The 21,304-nt window shown below is 40.9% G+C and overlaps 2 protein-coding genes across 2 annotated transcripts in view; one reads left to right on the top strand and one right to left on the bottom strand.

Annotated features, from left to right (window-relative positions):
• LOC135709776 (Krueppel homolog 1-like) overlaps nt 1-21,304 on the top strand; it is a 184,123-nt gene that overhangs the window by 31,356 nt on the left and 131,463 nt on the right. The window contains exon 2 of the mRNA XM_065232164.1: nt 12,222-13,423. Coding sequence (XP_065088236.1) covers nt 12,222-13,417 — 1,196 coding nt within the window. The 3' untranslated portion in view covers nt 13,418-13,423. The remainder of the gene's footprint in view (nt 1-12,221; nt 13,424-21,304) is intronic.
• The window catches only part of LOC135709777 (arginyl-tRNA--protein transferase 1-like), a 413,720-nt gene that overhangs the window by 363,285 nt on the left and 29,131 nt on the right, over nt 1-21,304 (bottom strand). The window lies entirely within an intron of this gene.

Here is a 21,304-nt window from a genome sequence, read left to right as displayed (position 1 = left end):
TCTTTTCCCCAACCGGCCTCTCCAATATTGTCAGCTCTTCGACGAAGGCTTACGCGATCCACCAGTTCTTTGCCTTTCGTCTTCGCTTTCCTTCGCCCATTTCTTTCACTCTGCTTCCATGCCATCCACTTCATTTACATCCGCCCGGTTTAATTGGCCATGATGGGTTGCGAAATTTCGGTTTTTTTTTCTTCTCTTCCTTGCTCGATTGCACTCTTACTGCTGCCACTGCAATCTAGATGAAATGGCCGTATGTATTTCTTGTTAGATTTGAATTGGGTAAGAGAAAACGGGGACACGAAAGCAGTTAAATACCCGGTTGTGCTGGATTGGTTTGTTTGTTACACGATCACCCGAAGGTGACCGCTTAGGTATATTTAAATAAGTATATATATTTTGATTTTTGTTGCCTTTTCAGGACCGGGGATGGCTATTAAATTATTCATCGGATCATTGGGGCATGATTGCGAGTAGTTAGCTACCGACTTGAGTCGAGAAACCGAACGTAACGAGTACTTATCAACGTATCGCCATCTTCGAGTTCTACGCGAGAAGCCCATAATTTCTGCTACAGTTCCTGGAAGAAAGTCAGCCAACCCTGCTCGCCTAGTATGGCCATTTTCCTCGCTTCAGTTGGAAAAATAAATCCCCGGCCGGAAAGATGGATATAAAAATAACCAGCAAAAAAAATCGCATAGAGCAAGAGTGAATTAAAGCCAATGTATTTAATAAGCCGAAACAGCGGCAGCGTAGCACTCTCGGTGTAAAACGTGGAAAAGCCCACCAAAAATTATGGGTACCAGCAGCAGCGAAAAAGAGAGCTAGGGTTGGGGCGAGGAAGAAACAGAACAAAACTACAAGCACAGAAATTACACCGAACATGGACGGGAGGAGCCGCCGCCGCCGCACCGCCCCGCAATCCAAGCTAAAACCAAAGCCACGCCGGCCGGAAGGTTAGGCGAGCGGAAAATAGAGAACTCGTGTTGTACCCGGCGCAGTAAAAGCAGCTAGCGAGCGATGTACGTAGAGAGGAAAGGCAAGAGAAGCGATTTAAGCCATTTAATGAAGCTGCATTTGCGATGGCCTGTTGCTGGACGTGGAAAAGAAGAAGAGCAGAAAGCAACAGGCGATTGAAGAATCGACGTAAACAACAGCAGCCTGTTGCTTCTTCCTCGTCGTCGTTGTGTTACGGTGCCACTTTATTGAACCCCCGGTCGTTGTGCGTCACCGTCGCTCGGCCAGGGCAAAAATTAAGGGGACCGAAATTGAATGCCAATACACGTTGGAACTATGCCGGCATAGTGGAAAGAGACACGCACATACCGGTGGAAGCCTTGCGAAGCTCTAGGGTTACTAGAGTTGTGAATATTCAATAAGCGACGTTCTGTGATTTTCACTCTAACTGAAGTTGTGAACTTAGTTCTTACAAACTCTCTACTTAACTGTATAAAGGGTCAACAACGGCAGGGAAACTCCAATAAATAAGTTCGTATAAGTATAGCTTAAAAATAAAGTCATCGAACAGAAGTGTGGATCAACAATTGGAAAGGGCCCATCAGCAGCATCATCGTGTAGGGGAAAGTTTCCCATACACGATGATGCTGTTGGTTTGCGTGGGCGGCCTTTGCTTTATGACGAAAGGGCTTTAGAACGATTTGTTTTCAAATGCTGATGGACCCTTCTCCAGAAGGTCGCCCCAACGAATGGGGATCTCCATCTAAATCGCTTCATCCAAATTACTTTAACTCCATAGAAAAGTTATTTAAAACTGGGACGCCTTAGGAGATCTTTCAAGCTCTAGTTAATCTTTATTTTTCAAATAGATGACGCTGATGTACATACTCTATACCACGCACCTTAAAACAAAAACGATGAGGCAAGGCTAAGTAAAAGAATACATTCAGAAGATTTGGACTTACAAGGCAAGTGAAACGAACCCGAAGTGTGAAGTGCTCTAAATGTTCCCTAACTCTGAACATTTTTCTAGCAGTCTTTTGTCAGTAGTTCAGAGAAGTTCAGCCAACTTCAAGGAACGTTAATAAATTTCAGAGAAGCCTCAGCAAGAACAGGTAACAAAGATCTTCAGTTCTGGAAACGTCGGACAATGGAGTAAACAAAAATAGTTAAGGAGTGTTTCCGAAACTTTAGAAATGCATAAGCCGGTTTGTTTATTATGACGTTTACAAACACCTTTCAAGGTCATGTTTACAGGGCTGGTATACCAAGTGATTTTGTTACTTTTTTCAAGCCAGTCACTAAAAAGTCTCCTATTTAAGGCCAAGTAACTATAGTCATTTTTTCCTTGTAATCAGTCACTATTTTCAACTTTTTCAGCGTGAATTTATTTCAAGATTGATCATTCTTCTTGCAGTGTGCACGATCTGATAGTACAATCGAATTCGAAGGTGTTGTACATCTATAGCAATGCTGGTAGTAGGCCACTTTTTAGTGGCTAGGTCAGTATTTTCAAGTCAGTCACTAAAAAATCACCTTTTCATTAAAAAGTCACTAAAGTCACTATTTTTAAATTTAGTCATCAACCACTTTTTTACGACCATTGTTGAGGGTAAAGAAATTGCCTTTAAAAACTTACATCAAATCACAGCTTGATTTGATAAAAAGTTTATTTTAGAGAGATTCATGTTTTAGTCGGATGCCGTAACTTTGGTAATTTCCAGTATCTCAATAAAATTAACAATATAATTGGAGACTCTTATTTCAGTACAGAATCTTCAATCTCCGTGGTACTTTTAAGAAAGATAATCTACAGAGAACTTTAAAAAAAGTTTTCAGTTTGTTAACTGGTTCGAACCCAAGAGCATTTAAATTTGTCTAGAACTGAAATTTTAATGATTTTTATTTTTATTACAGGTAGACTTGGAACTATTGGGCTATTCGCGACTTGCCCGGGATGATATTTAAACTCATTGTGTAAAGTCTGACAAGAAGAGTTGCGATCAGACCTATACGTTAATTGTCCAATTGATGTGGATGGAACCCTTATAATTTGTGTTCTTGTCAATTCCGTTTTATAGACATTCGAATCCATTATCTTCAAAATTTGAACAGATCATAAAATTTAAAAAATTTCCCTTTCCTACGATCTCGAAATTGTCATAGACCTATCGACCTTTTTTTACTTCTTGATCTTGAAAGTTTTCCAAGCCTAAGATGTCAAGCTCTCGAAATTTTTTCCAAAACCCTGAAATTAAAAAAAAATATGAAACCCAGTAGCTTTAGTATTAGTCCAAATATCGAGAAAAAAATCATGTCGCAGAATCTTGGATTTCATTTTCAGTCCATTAAATTATATTGTATTTTTTCCGGACTTGTAAAACAGAATTTAAAAAAATCCAGGCCCAGGTTTAAAAAAAAATCTATGTACATGATCAAAAAATTTTTCAATGTTTCGCAAGAATTTAAATTGTTAAGGACTGTAAATTTTTTAAGGACATTCTATTTGCTCAAAATATCGAAAATTATTCCAGGCCACACAATTTTCTTAATTTGTTTGCCTTGGAGATTTCAAATCTTTAAATCCTAGCAACAACAAAAAATGGTCCAAAACTCTAAAATTTATCCCTAATTACCTAATGTTTCAATATCGAGATTTTAAGTCTTAGAAAATTTTTCTCGTTCCAGTATAATGTGATCTTGCTTATTCAATTCAAACTTATTTTTCGAGATCAAATTTATGGGATCCTTTTTCGAAGCAAAAGCATGAAAAACGCGCTTGATGGATTTGTGAGTTCATAAAATTTCTTGAAGTGGCAATCGCAATCCACGAAAGATTGGAACCATATCTTTCCGAACAATAAATGTCACTATTGACAACTTTTGTATTGTCTTAAAGTCACTATTTGGTCACTATTTTCGTTATTTTAGTCACTTAGGGTGATTCCTTGTAGAGTCTTCAAATGGCCGCCACTTAGGGTATACATGCAATTCCACTTTGAATTTTCAACTACACAAATCTCGGAAGTCGGTGCTCTATTTCATCTGAAATTGCTACTTCATGAATGCTGCAGTGCATCAAACGTGGAGTAACAATTTGAATTTTGCACGTGTCGTAGAAGCTTATATTTGTGCACTAAAAAATTCGTATAGTTTCGAGAATAAGGATGTCACAGTGATTCACCTTAAGTCACTTCTATTACATCACATACCCACTACCAGCCCAGCTATAGAGCTTTTTGACCTTAATCGTCTTTTTCTGTCCACTGAGTGTCTACACATTAAGCTAAAAAATCCCTGATTTTTCCAGGTTTTTCCAGAACTCGTTAAAACATGATTTTTTTTCATTAAACAAAAACAACAGCAATTAACAAAAAGTTTTTAAGACATGAAAATCAGCTTTAAAGAAACAGCTTCATAATCAAATCTATTAAATGTTGACGTTTAACACTTACTTAATTTCAGTAAGTCTAAGATCTCAACGCCGTCAATGGCTTAGTTTTGTATTCCATGTACACTTACATACTATATTGACAATTTTCAAAGTGTCACAATTAAGGTAAAAAATATACATTTCAAGTTTGTAGTTAACTTTATGAAAGATTAGAGATCTTCAGTGAAGTCCTATTAATTTCACAACAAAAGTGCCTTCACTGGAAGAGCTGAGAATTTCAGTGAAGCTTCATAAACAAACTGCGGGAACACAAGGGAAGTTAACATCCTGAAAATATGGGGAACTTACTGGAAGCTTTAAGAACCTCAAAGCGAGCATATCAGCTTTCGAAAAACTGCAGGAACTTATAAGAAGTTCCTAGAATTTCAGAGATCTTCAGAAATTTAGAGAACTTGAGAAAATTGTGAAAACTTTCAAATAGTTCTAAGTACCTCAGAAAAGCTTAATCCATAGATTTTTGGGGAATTTCAGAGATCTTAGGGCTATTCCTGTAACTTTAGTCCCGACTTTTGGAGCAGTTTAAAGATCTAAAACATGTGCTTATATGATAGTGTGTAGAGGTAGCACATGTAACGTACACGGTTGAAATATGACTTATTTTCTCAGACTTGAATTACTATTTGTTAATGGGGGGGGGGGGGGGAGAGGTAGCTCATCGATTCTTCCGGTTCGCCTCCTAGCATCGTGCTATAAGGTACCAGGCGATAACCAGGGTAGTTGATCGATAGCTCGATGACGTCATTTCGTTGACGTATGCAATGGGAAATTCTCATAGCAGGCGTTGACGATGGGACGTTGTCGAGTTGTTGAATAGCAACTATCGTGGTAACTCACCGATTACCTGTCGATCTGCCAAATTTGAAAAGACGTCTGCATTGAATTGAATAATAATATTCCGCCCACTATATCACAAGAAATTGCGAGTAGCTGAGTGGAATGGAGATAAGTTAAGCATTGGGTACAGGACCAAGTCTCCCCTGGGTGGTGCCAAAAGATGAGCGCAATAGAATCATCAAGTTGCCATGAGGCACGGAATGAGACTATTGCATGGCTGGGTAGTCAAAGTCGTCTTCCATTCGTTAGTCATTTCAGGTGGATTAGAACAGGTTTAGGTGGGCGTTGGCCAGATTTGGATTTTTCAGATGTAATCCTGGATAGGACCCTGTCATTGAACGTCGCGTGAAAGTGGAACTTAATGAAGGCCTAAGTACTTTTTCGTAGTTTTTAGTTTTCGGATTTGAAAGATCGTCGGTTACAGTGGCCTGCTTACTGAGCAGAAAAACGCTGTCCCAGGTCCTTACATATCAAAGAGATTTATGGTAAAATCGCTTGTGTATCGTGTATTTTGCGAAACTCGTTGTCGTTGGTTCAGGGTTTGAATGGATACACAAATTTGAGCAACGGTATTGTGTGCGTTTTTGCTTACTGAGCAGAACATCATGAGTCTAATCTCAGGCCCATCCACATTCAAGATTCTTCAATCGTTTTATTTGTTAATATGACTACATGGTAATAACAGCGATTCGGTGATTAAAAAGGTGCTCGTCTGCCTAGTGGCAAACGTTTTTGCTTACTGAGCAGAAGACCGTGGGTTTAGTCCCAAGCTCCTTCGCGTTATATGATCGTTAGGACATCAATTCAGCTTATCGTTTACCAAAACGAACCCTGCTGCAAACCCAAACCTCTTATCCAACATCCCAGTGATTCCTCGTGGAAGTGCAGAGGTGTGATGTTTGCCGCCATTTTGAAATCCAATATGGGAGCATTCCATTAAAAAAAACTGTCGAAAATTGATGTTCGGCGCCAATTCGACAATTTTATCTAAAACCAAAGGCCGCCAAATTGGATTCCGAAATACCGGCAGATATTAATTTTCTACATCTGCATGTCATCCCTGTTCCGAAAATACCAATATTGCAGGATAATTGACAGTTTTTTTTTTCTGAAATCGATGACCATCTTGGATTTCCAAATAGCGCCGAACATCAATTTTCGACAGTTTTTTTTTAATGGAATGCTCCCATATTGGATTTCAAAATGGCGGCAAACATCGATGTTCGATCTCTATACGTCATCCTAATTCCGAAAACACCCATAGTATAGGGTATTTGTGTAGCCTTGTCCTACATGCGGAATTTTCAGTGACGACAGCTGATGATGATGATCAGAGATTATCGCTATTTCATATGATCATGATCTGTTACACAAATGATAATCGCATTATCGTTTCCAGAACTGTCCATTGTGATTTATGGATTTGTACTAATCATGAGTGTAACCAAAATGAGAATGCCATTATCTTTATCTGAATCGTTGATTTTGATTCCCTGATTACCATAGAGGTAACTCTAAGACTAGTAGGTCCCGGGGGGGGTCTGATAGGCTAGTCAGTAAAGGCACGGTATTACCAAGCCGGAGGCGGCGGGTTCGATTCCCGGTCCGGTCGAGGGAATCTTTCGGGTTGGAAATTTTCTCGACTTCCCTGGGCATAGAGTATCATTGTGCTTGCCACACAATATACAAAATTCATGCATTGGTATTGGCATCGAAAGCTCTCAATTAATAACTGTGGAAGTGCATTTAGAACACTAAGTTGAGAGCACGCAATAAGCTAATATGCGCTAAGCAATAAGCTTGAAATGCGAATAAGAAGAAGAAGAAGGTCCCGAAGAAACGTGCTCAACTTTTTGGCTCAGCTCTGGTACTATCTTCGGTCCCAAGCTAATCGATGCACTCCTCGAAGCATAGGAGAATCCACGAACCCCTCATTTTATCTGTCAAACTTTCATAGCAAATAAAAACAAACATAGTGTTGTACTAGAATTTCGACTAGAATGGGGTACGTTAATCGTTTGCTTGGGACCAATAGGCTAATCAAGTAGTGAGCCAATTTAAAATCGTTAGTTTCCACCGGTTGGCATTATTAAAAGCTGCATTAGAACTGCACAAATTTTAGACAATTTTCGAGAACTTCAGCAAAGAACAGAGAACCTCAGAGCAGTTCCGTTAACATTAGCGAAAATACGATTCAGTAGCGATCACAGTAAGCGTTTAGATTAGTAGTAAATTAGAGCAAACCCAGAACTCTCTGATGGCGACATTGTCATAAAATACAATTCCAACAAAAGCACCGTCCAGAGGATCCGTCTACGCGAAGGCTATCGTTCTTATCGTGCCAGCAAGCAGGCAAACCGGACACTGAAACAGAGCTGAATGGCCAAAGCACGCGCTCGGAAGTTACACAGAGAGATTCTCACGAGGAACCCTGGATGCATACTGAGGGACGACAAAACGAATGTAAATATGGACTTTGGGCAGCTTGCCGGGCAAAAGTTGTATGTGGACACAGCTCGAGGAGACGTCCCCAACAAATATAAATTTAATATAAATATAGAAAATTTCTGATTTGACAAGCGATTTGCAGCTGCGGACAAAAAACTCAAGTTTTCGTTACAAATGAGTCTATGAACTCGAAGCTCTACAAGGAAGAGTGTCTGAAAAAAAAACCACTGCAGAAACGTCATCCACGAACATTTTGCTTGAAGCCAAAGTTGTTGGTTCTTTGGCTCGATTATCTGCCGATCTAAGACAGCTGATGCAAACATTGAGAAATTATGCTCCGTCCACATAGAAATTGGATTTGTGATAAATGTTCGCGATAAAGAAATAATGTAAGAAATAATCCTGATAAATGTTCAACAAGCGCGTACATGTAGGAATTATACATTTGTTATATTAATTTTTAAATTAGGCAAGCTAATCATGAAAAATTCAAGTTTCATTAATGATTATTCCCATAAGATTTTTTAACGCATATGTGTCGTCAATGCACATATAAACATAGCATAAAAACTGTAGGCTACAGTGCTGACACCACCAATGGTGGTGGCTTCAGCAACCCTCCTTCTTGGCAGAGGATTGAAAAAACGCATTCTACCATTCATCAAAGCACACAAAGGCCCAGTAAAGTTTTAGCCAGATTTGGCTAGCTGCTACTGCAATCTAGAGACACTTCAGTGGTACCGTGACAACATCGAAAAAGAGCTCAACCCCACCCAATTGCCATCGATTTCGCCCAATCGAGAAATATTGGCCAATTGTTAAGCGGAAGCTGATAAAGACTGGAAAAGTAACTTGGCGTTCTACAGAGATGAAGGAGATGGTGGAATAAAATGGTCGCTCAAGTTGACGAACAGAGTGTCCAAAAGATGATGCGAGGTATTTCAAGAAACGTTCGCCATTTCATCAAAACCAAATCGGAGTAAGACTGTTGATATTTTTTTTCTTGAAAGTGCAATAAAAAAAAACTTTTATTTTGATTGCTCAACTGTTTTTTTTTTCTTCATCAAAACAATGGTGTGCTTCTGTTGTGATGGAATCTTGTAACCTGTGTTAGCAAAATCAGAAATCAATTGATATTTTTCCAGCTGGCTGGCATGCCGCCATGTTATTGAAACCAACATCTGAAACGTCACAATTCCAGTGTGAACTGCAAAAATGGCGTGACTGAATTGTCTTATTTTTATCAAATGAAATTATTTTCCCTTTTATGCCATATAAATGGTTGACTTCGTGGAAGAAAATCAGAAAATAATATTTTATGAGTCCTAAGTTTATTTTTCACAAAATGTAAGCAAAAATATTAAGAATATCCATAATATCAGTCACGCCTTTTTTGAAATTCTGGCTTGAATCTTCTATTTGTTTACAAATTATGAGCTGTCAGTGGGGCCCGCAATTCGCGGGTCCGCAGCGATGTTAGCTCTTTTCAAGGCAAGGCAAACAAGATAGGGATGCCAGCTAGCTGTATTTTTCCGATCTCATGCGCTCGCAATATCACGCGTGATATTGGAACAAAATATCATGCTTGATATTGATTTTACAAGCTCCTTTGATATTACGAGATTATTCACAACGTGCAAACATCAAGCTAAGAGTTGACTCAACACAAACATGATTCCATTGTACATCATTTTCTTAGAAAGAGAAAGCATAGTTTGCTATCTCTTTTTAATCTTCACCGATGGCAGACGCGAAGGAACTGCTGGAAGCCGTTATGGAAGTTTCGGTTGCATTCGGGAGTAAAGCAAAAATCATTAAACTCAATCTCACCACAGTTTGGTGAGATTTGCAGTTGGTGAGTTTTGTTAGCTTGATATTCCAAGCTGCGATATCACAGCTTGCAAAATCAACCGCAGTTGTTTGCTTGTTGATTTTTGTCTACGAAAATCAAGCGTGATCTTGGGCGTTGGTGAGATTTGATTTTTTGATATTTTCCCAACACTGCTTGTAGCTGTGATTGAAGCACTTACTAAACATCATATAATTAATAGGGAACTGATCTTGAACTGAAGCATTTAGTCACTTAAGACGTACGAGGACGAGATTTAATTATCAGGTCAATGAAAGTTAGACCAATAATGAGGTGCAGTATATACAGTGATTATTCACTGGAGACCTGACCTTATGACCCCCTTCTGTGCTTGAAAATTAAACGAAATGTTCTCGATTTTCCTGGTAGGAATTCTGTATCATTGTTCTTACCACACAACATTCAAAACCAGATTGTGGCATGGTTAAAGCTCTCAATTAATAACTATGGAAGTGCTTTTAAAAACACTAAGGTGCCACTAAGTGCTTTTAAAAACACTAAGTTGAGAATAAGTGTAGAATAGGTGTAAGGTGCTCGTGTAAACTCAGGTAGGGAGAAGCAATTGCTGAGCACTCAAATGACGACATACTGCGAATAGATAGAATTACGTCACTGCCAACAGCGGTTTTCACGGTAACCGCAAAATACCCAATAATGACTACAAAGTAAGCATTTTCGAGGGAGACTGGGACTACCCATTAAATGAGTAAAAATATTACCCATTTATGAGTATTTGTTACTCAAAAATGAATACTTACTACTTATTTTTGTAGTTGTAATTACTCATAAATGGGTAAAATTTTACTCATTTTATGGGTAGTCCCAGTTTCCATCGAAAATGCTTACTTTGTAGTCATTATTGGGTATTTTGCGGTTACCGTGTTGTGTGAAAAGATAAACATTGCAAACCCTAAACATTTGCACATTTCACTTACTCAGTAAGTCCTTTGACTCAGACCTTATATAAATTACATTAAGAGAGACGCACTATTTATATCACATTTACATTAATACTAGTCTTATAAAAAAATTGGGCTTAAGTAAAAAAAAGAGAAGAAACTAAAATAAACCAAATAATTATTTATTCCCTGGTAACCTTGTTCATGTCAAGAGAGGTATGGAACAGTATTTAGAGCAAAACTCCTATATTAGAACGACCGGAATGGAGCGGGGATACATAATAGGAGGGAGCTTCAATTGAAATAAAAATTCATATACCTACCTACTGATTGTAAATTGCATATATCATACGGAGGTGACCTAGGCATCCTGCCTGTCATTTTTTGGATACGCTGCCAAAATAAGACTTGATAAGGATTCTTATTTGAACGGAGTACTGGCATTCCTAGCATTCGCTTTCTTCTCTAAAAAAAAACAAAGCAAATCAGCCACAAATCCAAAAAGCAAAACCGGTGTAAATAAATGCCCAGTCAAAATATTGGCATTCAAAAGTCCGGTCACGCTCGACTATAGGCATAAAATTAACGCCAACGCATCCAATCGGCGACGTGTGACCGGCCCGCTCGTGTGTAGCTATTTAAATTTAAAAAACAACAAGGTGTCAACGGCCACACAGAAACGCCAAATTGCTTTCGCGATTTGCCAACAACAACAACAACATAATCCCGTTGCCCGAAATTGCCCGAAAACAAAAGCAGTTTGAGACCTATTCCCGCCGCATTGTCACGCCACGCCACGTCGCCGTCGATCTAACAGGATCGAACATGACGCATCATTTTTCGACACTCCCGGTGTTTCACGTTGGAACCACGTTTTCCCTTCGTATGTCGTATCTCATGAATAGGTATTATAATGTTAGAATGTTTCTTTGCACGTGTTCCGTGACGATGGTTTAAAAACTGGTTAAAGGTGTACAACACCGGTAGTTTTCACCCTCCCCTTATGGGATATGTGTAGATTTTTTTTTTGCAACCCCCTTTGGGTTTCTCCGAAAGTGAAAGGACGCACGGAAGAACGAAAGAACCAGGCCGGATTCTGTATACGGTGAATAGAACACAATAGCAGATAGAGGTAGAGATTGGACAGGTAAAACGCAGTGGTGATTGAAACCCTTCGGATTTGGATTTATGTAGGGTTCCTTCTTCTCTTGGTCGTTGCCACATCGGCTTTCTTCCAACAGGAGAGATTTTCAATGAATAAAAGAGGGATAGTTTTTTTGTTTGTTTCATTTTCGAAGCGTTCATTGCGTTGTAGATTTTATGGACCGGTGTTTCACTCTGGATATGGGCACAGCAAATGTGTGTCCCTTTTGCTAGGGGATTTTTAATTTTTAGCATGTGACTCGATGTGATGTGATTCCTTCATGAGTATAAAAAAATCATTTTTTCTGCGACGCAATAATCAATATTTAAATTTAAATATCGTTCAAGATCTTTGTTGACTAGGTATGCAAATTGGTAAATGATTTTAAGTTTATCCTGAATTGGGTGGAACTTTTAATAAATTGACAGCTATTAAATAGCAGTTGTCCAATTTTTTCTCGATTCTCTCTGCATATTTTAAATGGGACAGGTTTTTCGAGCACTTTTGAAAAAGGTTTACGCTGCTTGCTGGAATTTAATAAATCTGTAACTACCCCTCTAGCTCCATCACAACTAGCTCTGTTGTCTAACGTTCCAAATCTATATCCTACCTTTTCAGGCGAACGTCCCTACCAGTGCGACTACCCGGGATGCACCCGAGCCTTCACCCAGAGCGGACAGCTGAAGACCCACCAACGGTTGCACACCGGCGAACGGCCATTCATCTGTGCCGCCGCCAACTGTCAGATGCGCTTTACCCATGCCAACCGACACTGCCCGGACCATCCTTACGATACGCTGAAACGATGCGACGACTTTGTCATCCAAACCGTACCGGAACAGAACTCCGAAGTTCTGAAATGGTTGGACAAATACCGACTGGAGCGTGAGGATCGAACACCCACGCGTAAGACTCCGAAGAGGCCCAATCACAGCGCCCAGAACGAGAATGAGAACCGAGCGCAATCGGTTGTGAACAACGAGAACTACGAGGCCAACGGAAGCGCATTCCAGTCGCCGATAACGCCGCGTTCGCCATTTAAAAGCCGCAAGGGATTGATGTGCGAGCTGGACATGAATGCCGGTATGGGTCTATCGGCCAGTCCGATCACAGCTAAAACCAAACCAAACCAACCCAAGCTAATCCAATGGCATGAACCGACCAGCCAAGAGGAGGACGACTCCGGTGATGAGTCCACTGGAGTGCCTGCTCGGTCGACGTTCAATCCAAAGAAGAAGTGGCTACGTGATGCATGGCAGGAAGATCTAGCTAAACCTTTAGAGCCCAGCATTATTTCACCACAGGCATTATCCAGTACCACCTCGACAGCCGCTCTGAAGCAGCAACTAAACCAGGAAAGCAACTACCTCAAACAAACGACAAACGGAGAAGCAGCGAAAGTAGCCGCTATCAACCCAAACCAGATGCGTCCAACGGTGCTAATGGTAGCCAGCAAGCACTGCGCTCGTCCGCTCAATGAACAACCGATGATTCCGGCAACCCAGCCGCATCGGCCGGAAGAAACCAATCGAAAACTCCAGGGAGCCCTCGCCCTAATGCAGCTAGCCACCGAAGATGCGGCCGCTTTTCTCGGTCAATACAGTCCGGATGCTGGCAATGAAATCATGGAAAACCGCGAAACCAGTTCCACCGTTACATCCCCGTCGTCATCATCCTGCTCGCCACCAGTGACTACGGCAAGCTTCCTAACGCACCAACCCCTCCGAATACCGATGATTTCCCACTTGTCGGGGGACATCGACCATAGCATCCCATTCACAATCGCCGCCGAGGGCTACGTGAACTATCAGTAACAAGTGGTGTACAATTTTGCGCGCCGTAGACCCCCCCCCCCCAAATAATTTTCGATCTCTTTAATCTCTTTCGCATTTCTACCTACTGCATCTTTCGAATCGTTACTAAAAAAATATCATTTTAAGTTTATCCAAAGAAGCAAAATTGAGAAATAACGGGGAAAAGTAAGTATATCACGTGCTCCGTAAACTTTGCCCTGTGATGTGTCTGTGTATCTTTATTTTGTAAGTTCTACTCATTATTGTTTCACATTTAGAAGATTTTAACACGTTCGAACTTTTGAAATTATCAACGTAACTCCCGCGGTTCGATTCAAGAAAGCACGACTTGAACGATGGCGTGGCTACTCCTTTGTAGCATACTTTTACCATAATTACCGTTTATGCTTATTTATATTATATATTTTTGCTTTATATATTCACATAGAGTAGACCAGATGCAGATGAGAATGAGAGCTATTTATTGTTTTTATAAGACTTTTGACAAAAAGAAAAATGCTATGAGAAGGACAATCGCTTCAAACAAACTGACTCTTACCGACTCGATTGAAAGAAGGCTCTATTATTTAGACGAAAAATCACGGTATATGTCTTAGATTGTAAAAATAATTATCCAGTAACACGTGTACGACGTACCTATATATTTTATAACAAAAGCTCAGTGAGAATAATGTTTCAAGAAAATGATGTAAAATAACTGATTTTGCCTTTGTGTTGTCGCTTTGAAAGAAATCCTAACTGATAAAAAAAATCTAGATATGCTATGTCGTGGCCATCAAATCCAACAGATGTCAGCCCTCCTGTGGTGGATAAAATTCTCCCGTCACATTTGAAAAGAGCCTATCAACTTTTGTAAATAAAACTTGCTAGGGCCTACACGCACGAACCGAAGTACACCCACGCAAACCAACAACTCCATCGGGTAGGGGAGAATTTGTTGTGTCTACCACAAACCACTATGTTATTGGCAAGTATGATCAACCGACGAATATATTATCGCCTGAAAATATCTTGGTTTCCAGCGACCCTACTCGAACATCCTTCCTCCGTCAAGTGACATCTACCAGCTCCCAAATGCAACTACACGCTGAACCTTCCGTTGTTCCCGAACAGCGGAGGTCGGACATAACGATTTACTATCAGAACGTTGGTGGTATGAACGGCCTCGTGGAAGATTATCATCTGGCCGTCATGGATCACTGCTACGACATTTTAGTTTTGACCGAAACATGGCTCAATTATCGAACCATTTCAAACTATGTCTTTGGTGCTGGCTACGAAATATTTCGCTGCGATCGAAACACGAATAATGGCCGGCGCCGGTGGTGTAGTGGTAAGCGTGACTGCTTTCTCACCCCAATGGGTCTGGGTTCAATCCCAGCCGAGGTCGGTGGGATTTTTCTGAGGCATAAAAATCTCTGGTCACGTCTTCCTTCGGAAGGGAAGTAAAGCCGTTGGTCTCGCCCCATGTATGTGTGTTGAATGGGTGCGATATCCTACGCAGATGTGGAAGCTGCCTTCCTGCACATTCGATTGCTGTCAATGGATGGCAATCGATGTCCGTCGGTGATTGGCACTAGATTGCGGAACAGAGACCGACGTTAAATAAAGGAAAAAAAAAAGAAACACGAATAATAGTAGGAAAACTACTGGGGGAGGCGTCCTTATCGCAGTTAATTCCAAGCTGAAAGCAGAAGTTATCGAGGACGATTCCTGGAACAGGGTTGAACAAATGTGGGTGGCTATTCAACTTGGTGATCGTCAATTGCTTCTCTGTGCAGTGTACATTCCTCCAGATCGAACCCGTGACTTGGAGCTTATTGACGCACATTGTCGATCCGTCTTGGCCGCTTCAGACAAAGCAGGCCCTTCCGACGAAGTTATTGTTCTTGGCGATTTTAACCTACCGGACATTGCATGGACTCCAACCCATAGTGGTTTCTTTTGTCCTGATCACAAGCGTTCATCTTTCCACGTAGGAACCATCCAGCTCCTGGACAGTTATAGTACCGCAATTCTGTCACAAATCAATGGCCTGTTGAATGAAAACAACCGCACCCTGGATCTCTGCTTTGTGAGTGCTCGTGATACAGCTCCTTTCCTCTCCACGGCACCCGAACCTTTAGTCAAGGTAGTGCATCATCACCCTGCTTTAGTTATCGTGATCGAAAATAATATTGTCGATGATTTCACCAGCACTCCAAACGCTGTGACATATGACTTCCGTAGAGCTGACCATTGCAGTATCGTCCATGTGCTGTCTAATCTAGATTGGGAGCATATTCTAGATCCTGTAGACGTCAACATTGCTGCACAAACCTTTTCTCACGTCTTGGCATATGTCATTGACAGACACGTTTCCAAAAAGATCATCCATATCGACTCTCGCGTCCCGTGGATGACGAAAGATCTTCGCTCGTTGAAAAGAACTAAGAAGGCTGCTCTCAGAAGATTTACTAAACTCCGCACACTGCGACTGAAATGCTACTATGTCAGACTCAACCACGAGTATAAGCGGTTAAGTCGTCTCTGTTTTCAACGCTATCAAAGGAGGATTCAACGGCGGCTAAAATCACACCCGAAATCCTTCTGGAACTTCGTAAATGAGCAACGCAGGGAAGTCGGCTTACCCTCTTCCATGATTTTTAATGGTGAAACTGCTGGAAATCAACAAGACATTTGCAACCTGTTCTCAGCCAAATTTGCTAGTGTGTTTGTAGCCGAGCAACTCTCCGCTAATATCATTACTTCCGCGGCCAGTAATGTTCTTTGATCAACCAAACGCTCAGCATGGTCGAAGCCACTACAGATACGATTTCTAGAGCAGCATCTAAACTTAAGACTTCAACTAAGGCTGGACCCGATGGTGTTCCGTCGATTATTCTTAAAAAGAACATCACTTGTCTTTTAGATCCACTGCGCCGCATATTCCAGCTCTCTCTTTCCAGCGGCATCTTTCCGTCTTGCTGGAAGACTGCGGATATGTTTCCTGTTCATAAAAAGGGAAGCAAACGCGACGTAAACAACTACCGGGGAATCACATCGCTGAGTGCTGTATCAAAACTTTTTGAATTGGTTGTCATAGAGTCCCTAAATGCGCATTGCAGGCAATATCTAAGTACAGATCAACACGGATTCATAACTGGGCGTTCCACAACTACGAACCTGCTGTGCCTAACGTCTTACATCACAGACAGTTTGATTGCTCGGACCCAAACGGACGTTATCTACACAGATCTTACGGCAGCCTTCGATAAGCTGAACCACGAAATTGCGATCGCTAAGCTTGATAGGCTAGGGATCGGTGGAAATCTTTTGAGATGGTTTCGTTCATACCTAACGGAGCGCCAATTGACAGTAACTTTGGGTACTTGTCGCTCAGCAAGCTTCTGCGCAAAGTCCGGTATACCTCAGGGCAGCCATCTGGGACCATTGGCATTTCTCCTCTACTTCGACGACGTTCACCATGTTATCACAGAGCCACGATTATCGTTTGCAGACGATCTGAAAGTTTTTCTGCGCATCCGCTCACTCGCCGTCTGCCGTTCTCTCCAAAATCAGATTGACATCTTTGCTGACTGGTGTAGTCTAAACCGACTGGTGGTCAACCCAGCTAAGTGTACAGTTATTACTTTCTCACGCAAGAAACAACCGATTATTTTCAACTACAAACTACTAGGCACGACTATCGAACGGGTGCACTGCGTGAAAGACTTATAGCGAATTCGTTTATTATTCAGTTCCAACCTGGATCGGGTCTGCTTGTTTTCTGACAAACGTCAGTTTGCTCGTTTGTTTTTAAAACCTAGCTCAGGTTGAGGTTCACACTGACAAAAAGTTCGGTTTCGCACTGGGTTGGAACTGGTGTTAACCCCGATAATAAACGAATTCGCTATTAGGCGTTTTTCTAGACTCAAAGCTGACATACTCACACCATATATCGTATGTCGTCGACAAAGCGTCCAGAACGCTTGGCTTTGTCTTCAAGATTACTAAGAACTTCACGGACATTTACTGCTTGAAATCGCTCTATTGCTCTCTCGTACGATCTACGTTGGAATACTGCTCTGCTGTCTGGAGCCCGAACTACAATAATGGGGCCGAGCGAATTGAATCTGTTCAACGACGTTTTCTTCGCTTCGCGCTCCGTAAGCTGCCTTGGAGATACCCACTTCGTCTTCCAAGCTACGAGAATCGCTGCCAATTGATCAATATCGAGCCCTTACGTATCCGAAGAGATGTTTTCAGAGCCTTAACCGTCGCCGATACTCTGCAAGGAAGAATTGACTGCGAAGCAATTCTGCAACAAGTGAACATTAATGTTCAACCTCGATCACTACGCAACAGTCTTATGCTGAGACTTCCACTTCTTCGAACTAATTATAGCATAGGGAGCGCTATTTACGGCTTGCAGCTAGTGTTCAACCGAGTAGCGTCGATGTTCGATTTCCACTTGACACGGAATATGCTTCGCCGAAGATTCTCTGCCTTTTTTGCTGACCGAAGGCGCTTGATACCCAACAGCTAAGTGTAAAATTTAAGACTTATAAATTTTTAGTAACTTGACAATGCTTTCCAAGTTATTTTCGTTTGTAACTGTAGTAACTGTAGTATATGTATGTCGTCTGTATAATCTGTACTTTTTTACAACACATCATTGGGACTATTTCTAGTCTGTTGATGCAACCATAACAAATAAACAAATAGAATGGGGTACCTTAAACGATTTGCTTGGGACCAATCCAGTATTTTACGAGCGCTCATGGCCGCCACAATCTGGTTGAGTTTCTGGTAGGGAACATATTATTTGATGTTTGGCTTGTGTCGTTTGACATGTAAACGGTCAAATTTGATCGTTTATACGTCAAACGACACAACCCAAAAATCAAGTCAAATGTTCCCTACCAGAAACTCAACCAGATTGTGGCGGCCATGAGCACTCGTAAAATGCTGGATAGGCTAGTCATATTTAACTTAAATGCATTTAAGGCCTTCGACCGACGTACAAAGCGAGGTACAAAGTACACCGGTGAAAACTAACGATTTTAAATTGGCGCACACTGGACTAGTCTATTGGTCCCAAGTACATCGATGAACGTACCCCATTCTAGTCGAAATTCTATGGTTTTACAAGACCGAAAGGTCCCGAAGAAACGAGTTCACTTTTTGGCTCAGCTCTGGTACTATCTTCGGTCCCAAGCTAATCGATGCACCCCTCGAAACATAGGAAAATCCACGAACCCCTCATTTTATCTGTCAAACTTTCATACACGCTATTTCAAAGCTACCCAAATTTGGGTAGAATCCACCCAGATCTGTCAAAACTGAACCTACCCAAAAATGGGTAAACTGTGTTGGGAGTTAACAAGTTGACAAATGAACAACATTAGGTTCTGCAGCGTGACGTCACGAATGAACTCAGTGTTAATCGGCTGAACCTTTTTGACAGTTCAGTGGTACTGTTTACAAGCACTTAGTCGTTTAAAAAAAAAAAAAATTCTAAAATTTCCGAATTTAAACTTGAAAATTGTTGAGGAACAGCGCGTTGAAAGGATGTTGCTCGTGGACATTGCAGAAGTGTGGTTTACATCTCACTGCAGTCTGAAAAATTATCGAGAAAATCCACCCAAGAAAAAATCGACTAAGTCCACGTAAACAGTACCACTGAACTGTCATCAGATTGAGGTTAACCCCGACGGTGCAAAACCTAATTGATATGAATCCGATCGACGTTGTTCATTTGTCAAGTTGTCACTCCCAACACAGTTTACCCATTTTTGTGTAGGTTATGTTTTGACGGATCTGGGTGGATTCTACCCAAATTTGGGTAGTTTTGAAATAGCGTGTAGCGAATAGAAATACTCAGAGGGAGAGATAGCCGGAGAAAACAAAATACAATTCGGCAGCATGGATTTGTTCCTAAATTATCTTGCAACCCTTGCTAGAAGCTAGTATTTCAAATGACTTTTATTTTTGATTCGATTTACGTACAAAATAACAATTGATCGCATCGCAATATTTTGCACATTTCTTGTTGCCATTCATTAACCAACGAAGATCAATTAATCAATAGAGTTAGAATATTGTTTTTGGTTCCAAAAACTAGTTGAATTTGAGAAGCACACAAAACATAAAGGTGATTGAATTAACCACTTCATTCGAGCAGTTAAAATGACGTTTACTACCACTCGAACTTTGAAATAAAACATTATTTTGAGATTTTTTCTTCTAGAACCACGAGAAAAGTAGCCATCATTTGTGCGTTTCATAAAAAAATAGAAATTAGTTAGTCCATTTTTGTGAAATCGCTGGTAGAAAGTCACGCCAAAACTGCTTGACAAAGTGGTCAATTTCTGTTCGATTGCAATACTCTCAAATTTATTCTAGTAAGAATAAGAAATCCTCGGACAAATCTAATTGGAATGTTCGATTGGCTCAGATTTTGAGAGTTCATTTGGCTCAAAACATTCTCTCCGCCCATCTCTCCCTCTGAGTATTGACGAGTGCACGGATGGATTTGAGTTCACTCACTCGACAAAAAGTGACACAACAGCGGGGCCCTGTTTACTAAAAATGAACACATATGTGTTCATTTTTAGTAAACAGGGCCCCGCTGTTGTGTCACTTTTTGTCGAGTGAGTGAACTCAAATCCATCCGTGCACTCGTCAATTTCTAATTGACCAATTCACGGAATGAACTCACGATAAAATTTGACTTTTGAGCGGTGCCTTGTTTACTAAAAATGAACACATGATGTAATGCTCGCGTCTTTTTAGAAAAGGTCCTATCAACTTTTATAAACAACTTGTTAGGCCCTTTTCTCACGAGCCGAAGAACACCCACGCAAACCAAACCACTATCGGAAAGGGGAGAATTCACCCTACCCAATGGTGTTGTTGGTTTGCATGGGCGTACTTCGGTTCGCGCGAAAAATGTCTAACAAGTTTTATGTACATAAGTTGATAGTTCATTTTTAAATGTTACGCGAGTATTATTCATGTGTTCATTTTTAGTAAACACGGCACCGCTCAAACGTCAAATTTGTTCGTGCAGTTCATTCCTTGCATTGGTATTTTACGATCGCTTATGGCCGCCACAATCTGGCTGAGTTTCAGGTAGGGAACATTGACGAGTGCACGGATGGATTTTAGTTCACTCACTCGACAAAAACTGACACAACAGCGGGGCCCTGTTTACTAAAAATGAACACATATGTGTTTATTTTTAGTAAACAGGGCCCCGCTGTTGTGTCACTTTTTGTCGAGTGAGTGAACTAAAATCCATCCGTGCACTCGTCAATAAGATTTGAAGTTTGGGTTGTGTCGTTTGACGTGTAAACGATCAAATTTGAACGTTTACACGTCAAACGACACAACCCAAACGTCAAATTATATTTTCCCTACCAAAAACTCAGTCAGATTGCGGCGGCCATAAGCGCTCGCAAAATGCTGGATACAAATTTTGGAAGTTTCGTAAAAAATGAAGTGCTCAGTGCCAAGGTGACTACATATAGGTGTTCTAATGTGTCAAATTCATGATTCAGCCATGTTGGATTTTTGTATGGGACAGCGACCGAGTTTGTTTACAATTTGCTCTAAAACCGCACTTTTCTCCCTCGCGACCTCCTCGCCTATATATTGACAAAGCTGTATCACCATTTATATACCCACCATGCTCAGTGCTATGAGTAAGTCCATTTTTTACGAAACTGAGTCAAATTTGTATGGGAAAAACGAAAGAGAGTGAGTCAACTTGACTCAGTCTCTGAGTTACATTCGACGGACGTGCAATTCTGGCGTCCAAGATGTGCTCCCGACATTTTCAGATACGGACTTGCAACATTAAGCCTCATCTCCTCTCAGAATCGAAATCACCACCGGGGTTTA

The sequence above is a fragment of the Ochlerotatus camptorhynchus genome, unplaced genomic scaffold (assembly GCF_037179485.1).
Source record: "Ochlerotatus camptorhynchus isolate MF236.1 unplaced genomic scaffold, CSIRO-AGI_Acam_v1.1 ptg000364l, whole genome shotgun sequence".
NCBI classification, from domain to species: domain Eukaryota; kingdom Metazoa; phylum Arthropoda; class Insecta; order Diptera; family Culicidae; genus Ochlerotatus; species Ochlerotatus camptorhynchus.
This window is presented reverse-complemented; position numbering and strand designations above follow the sequence as displayed.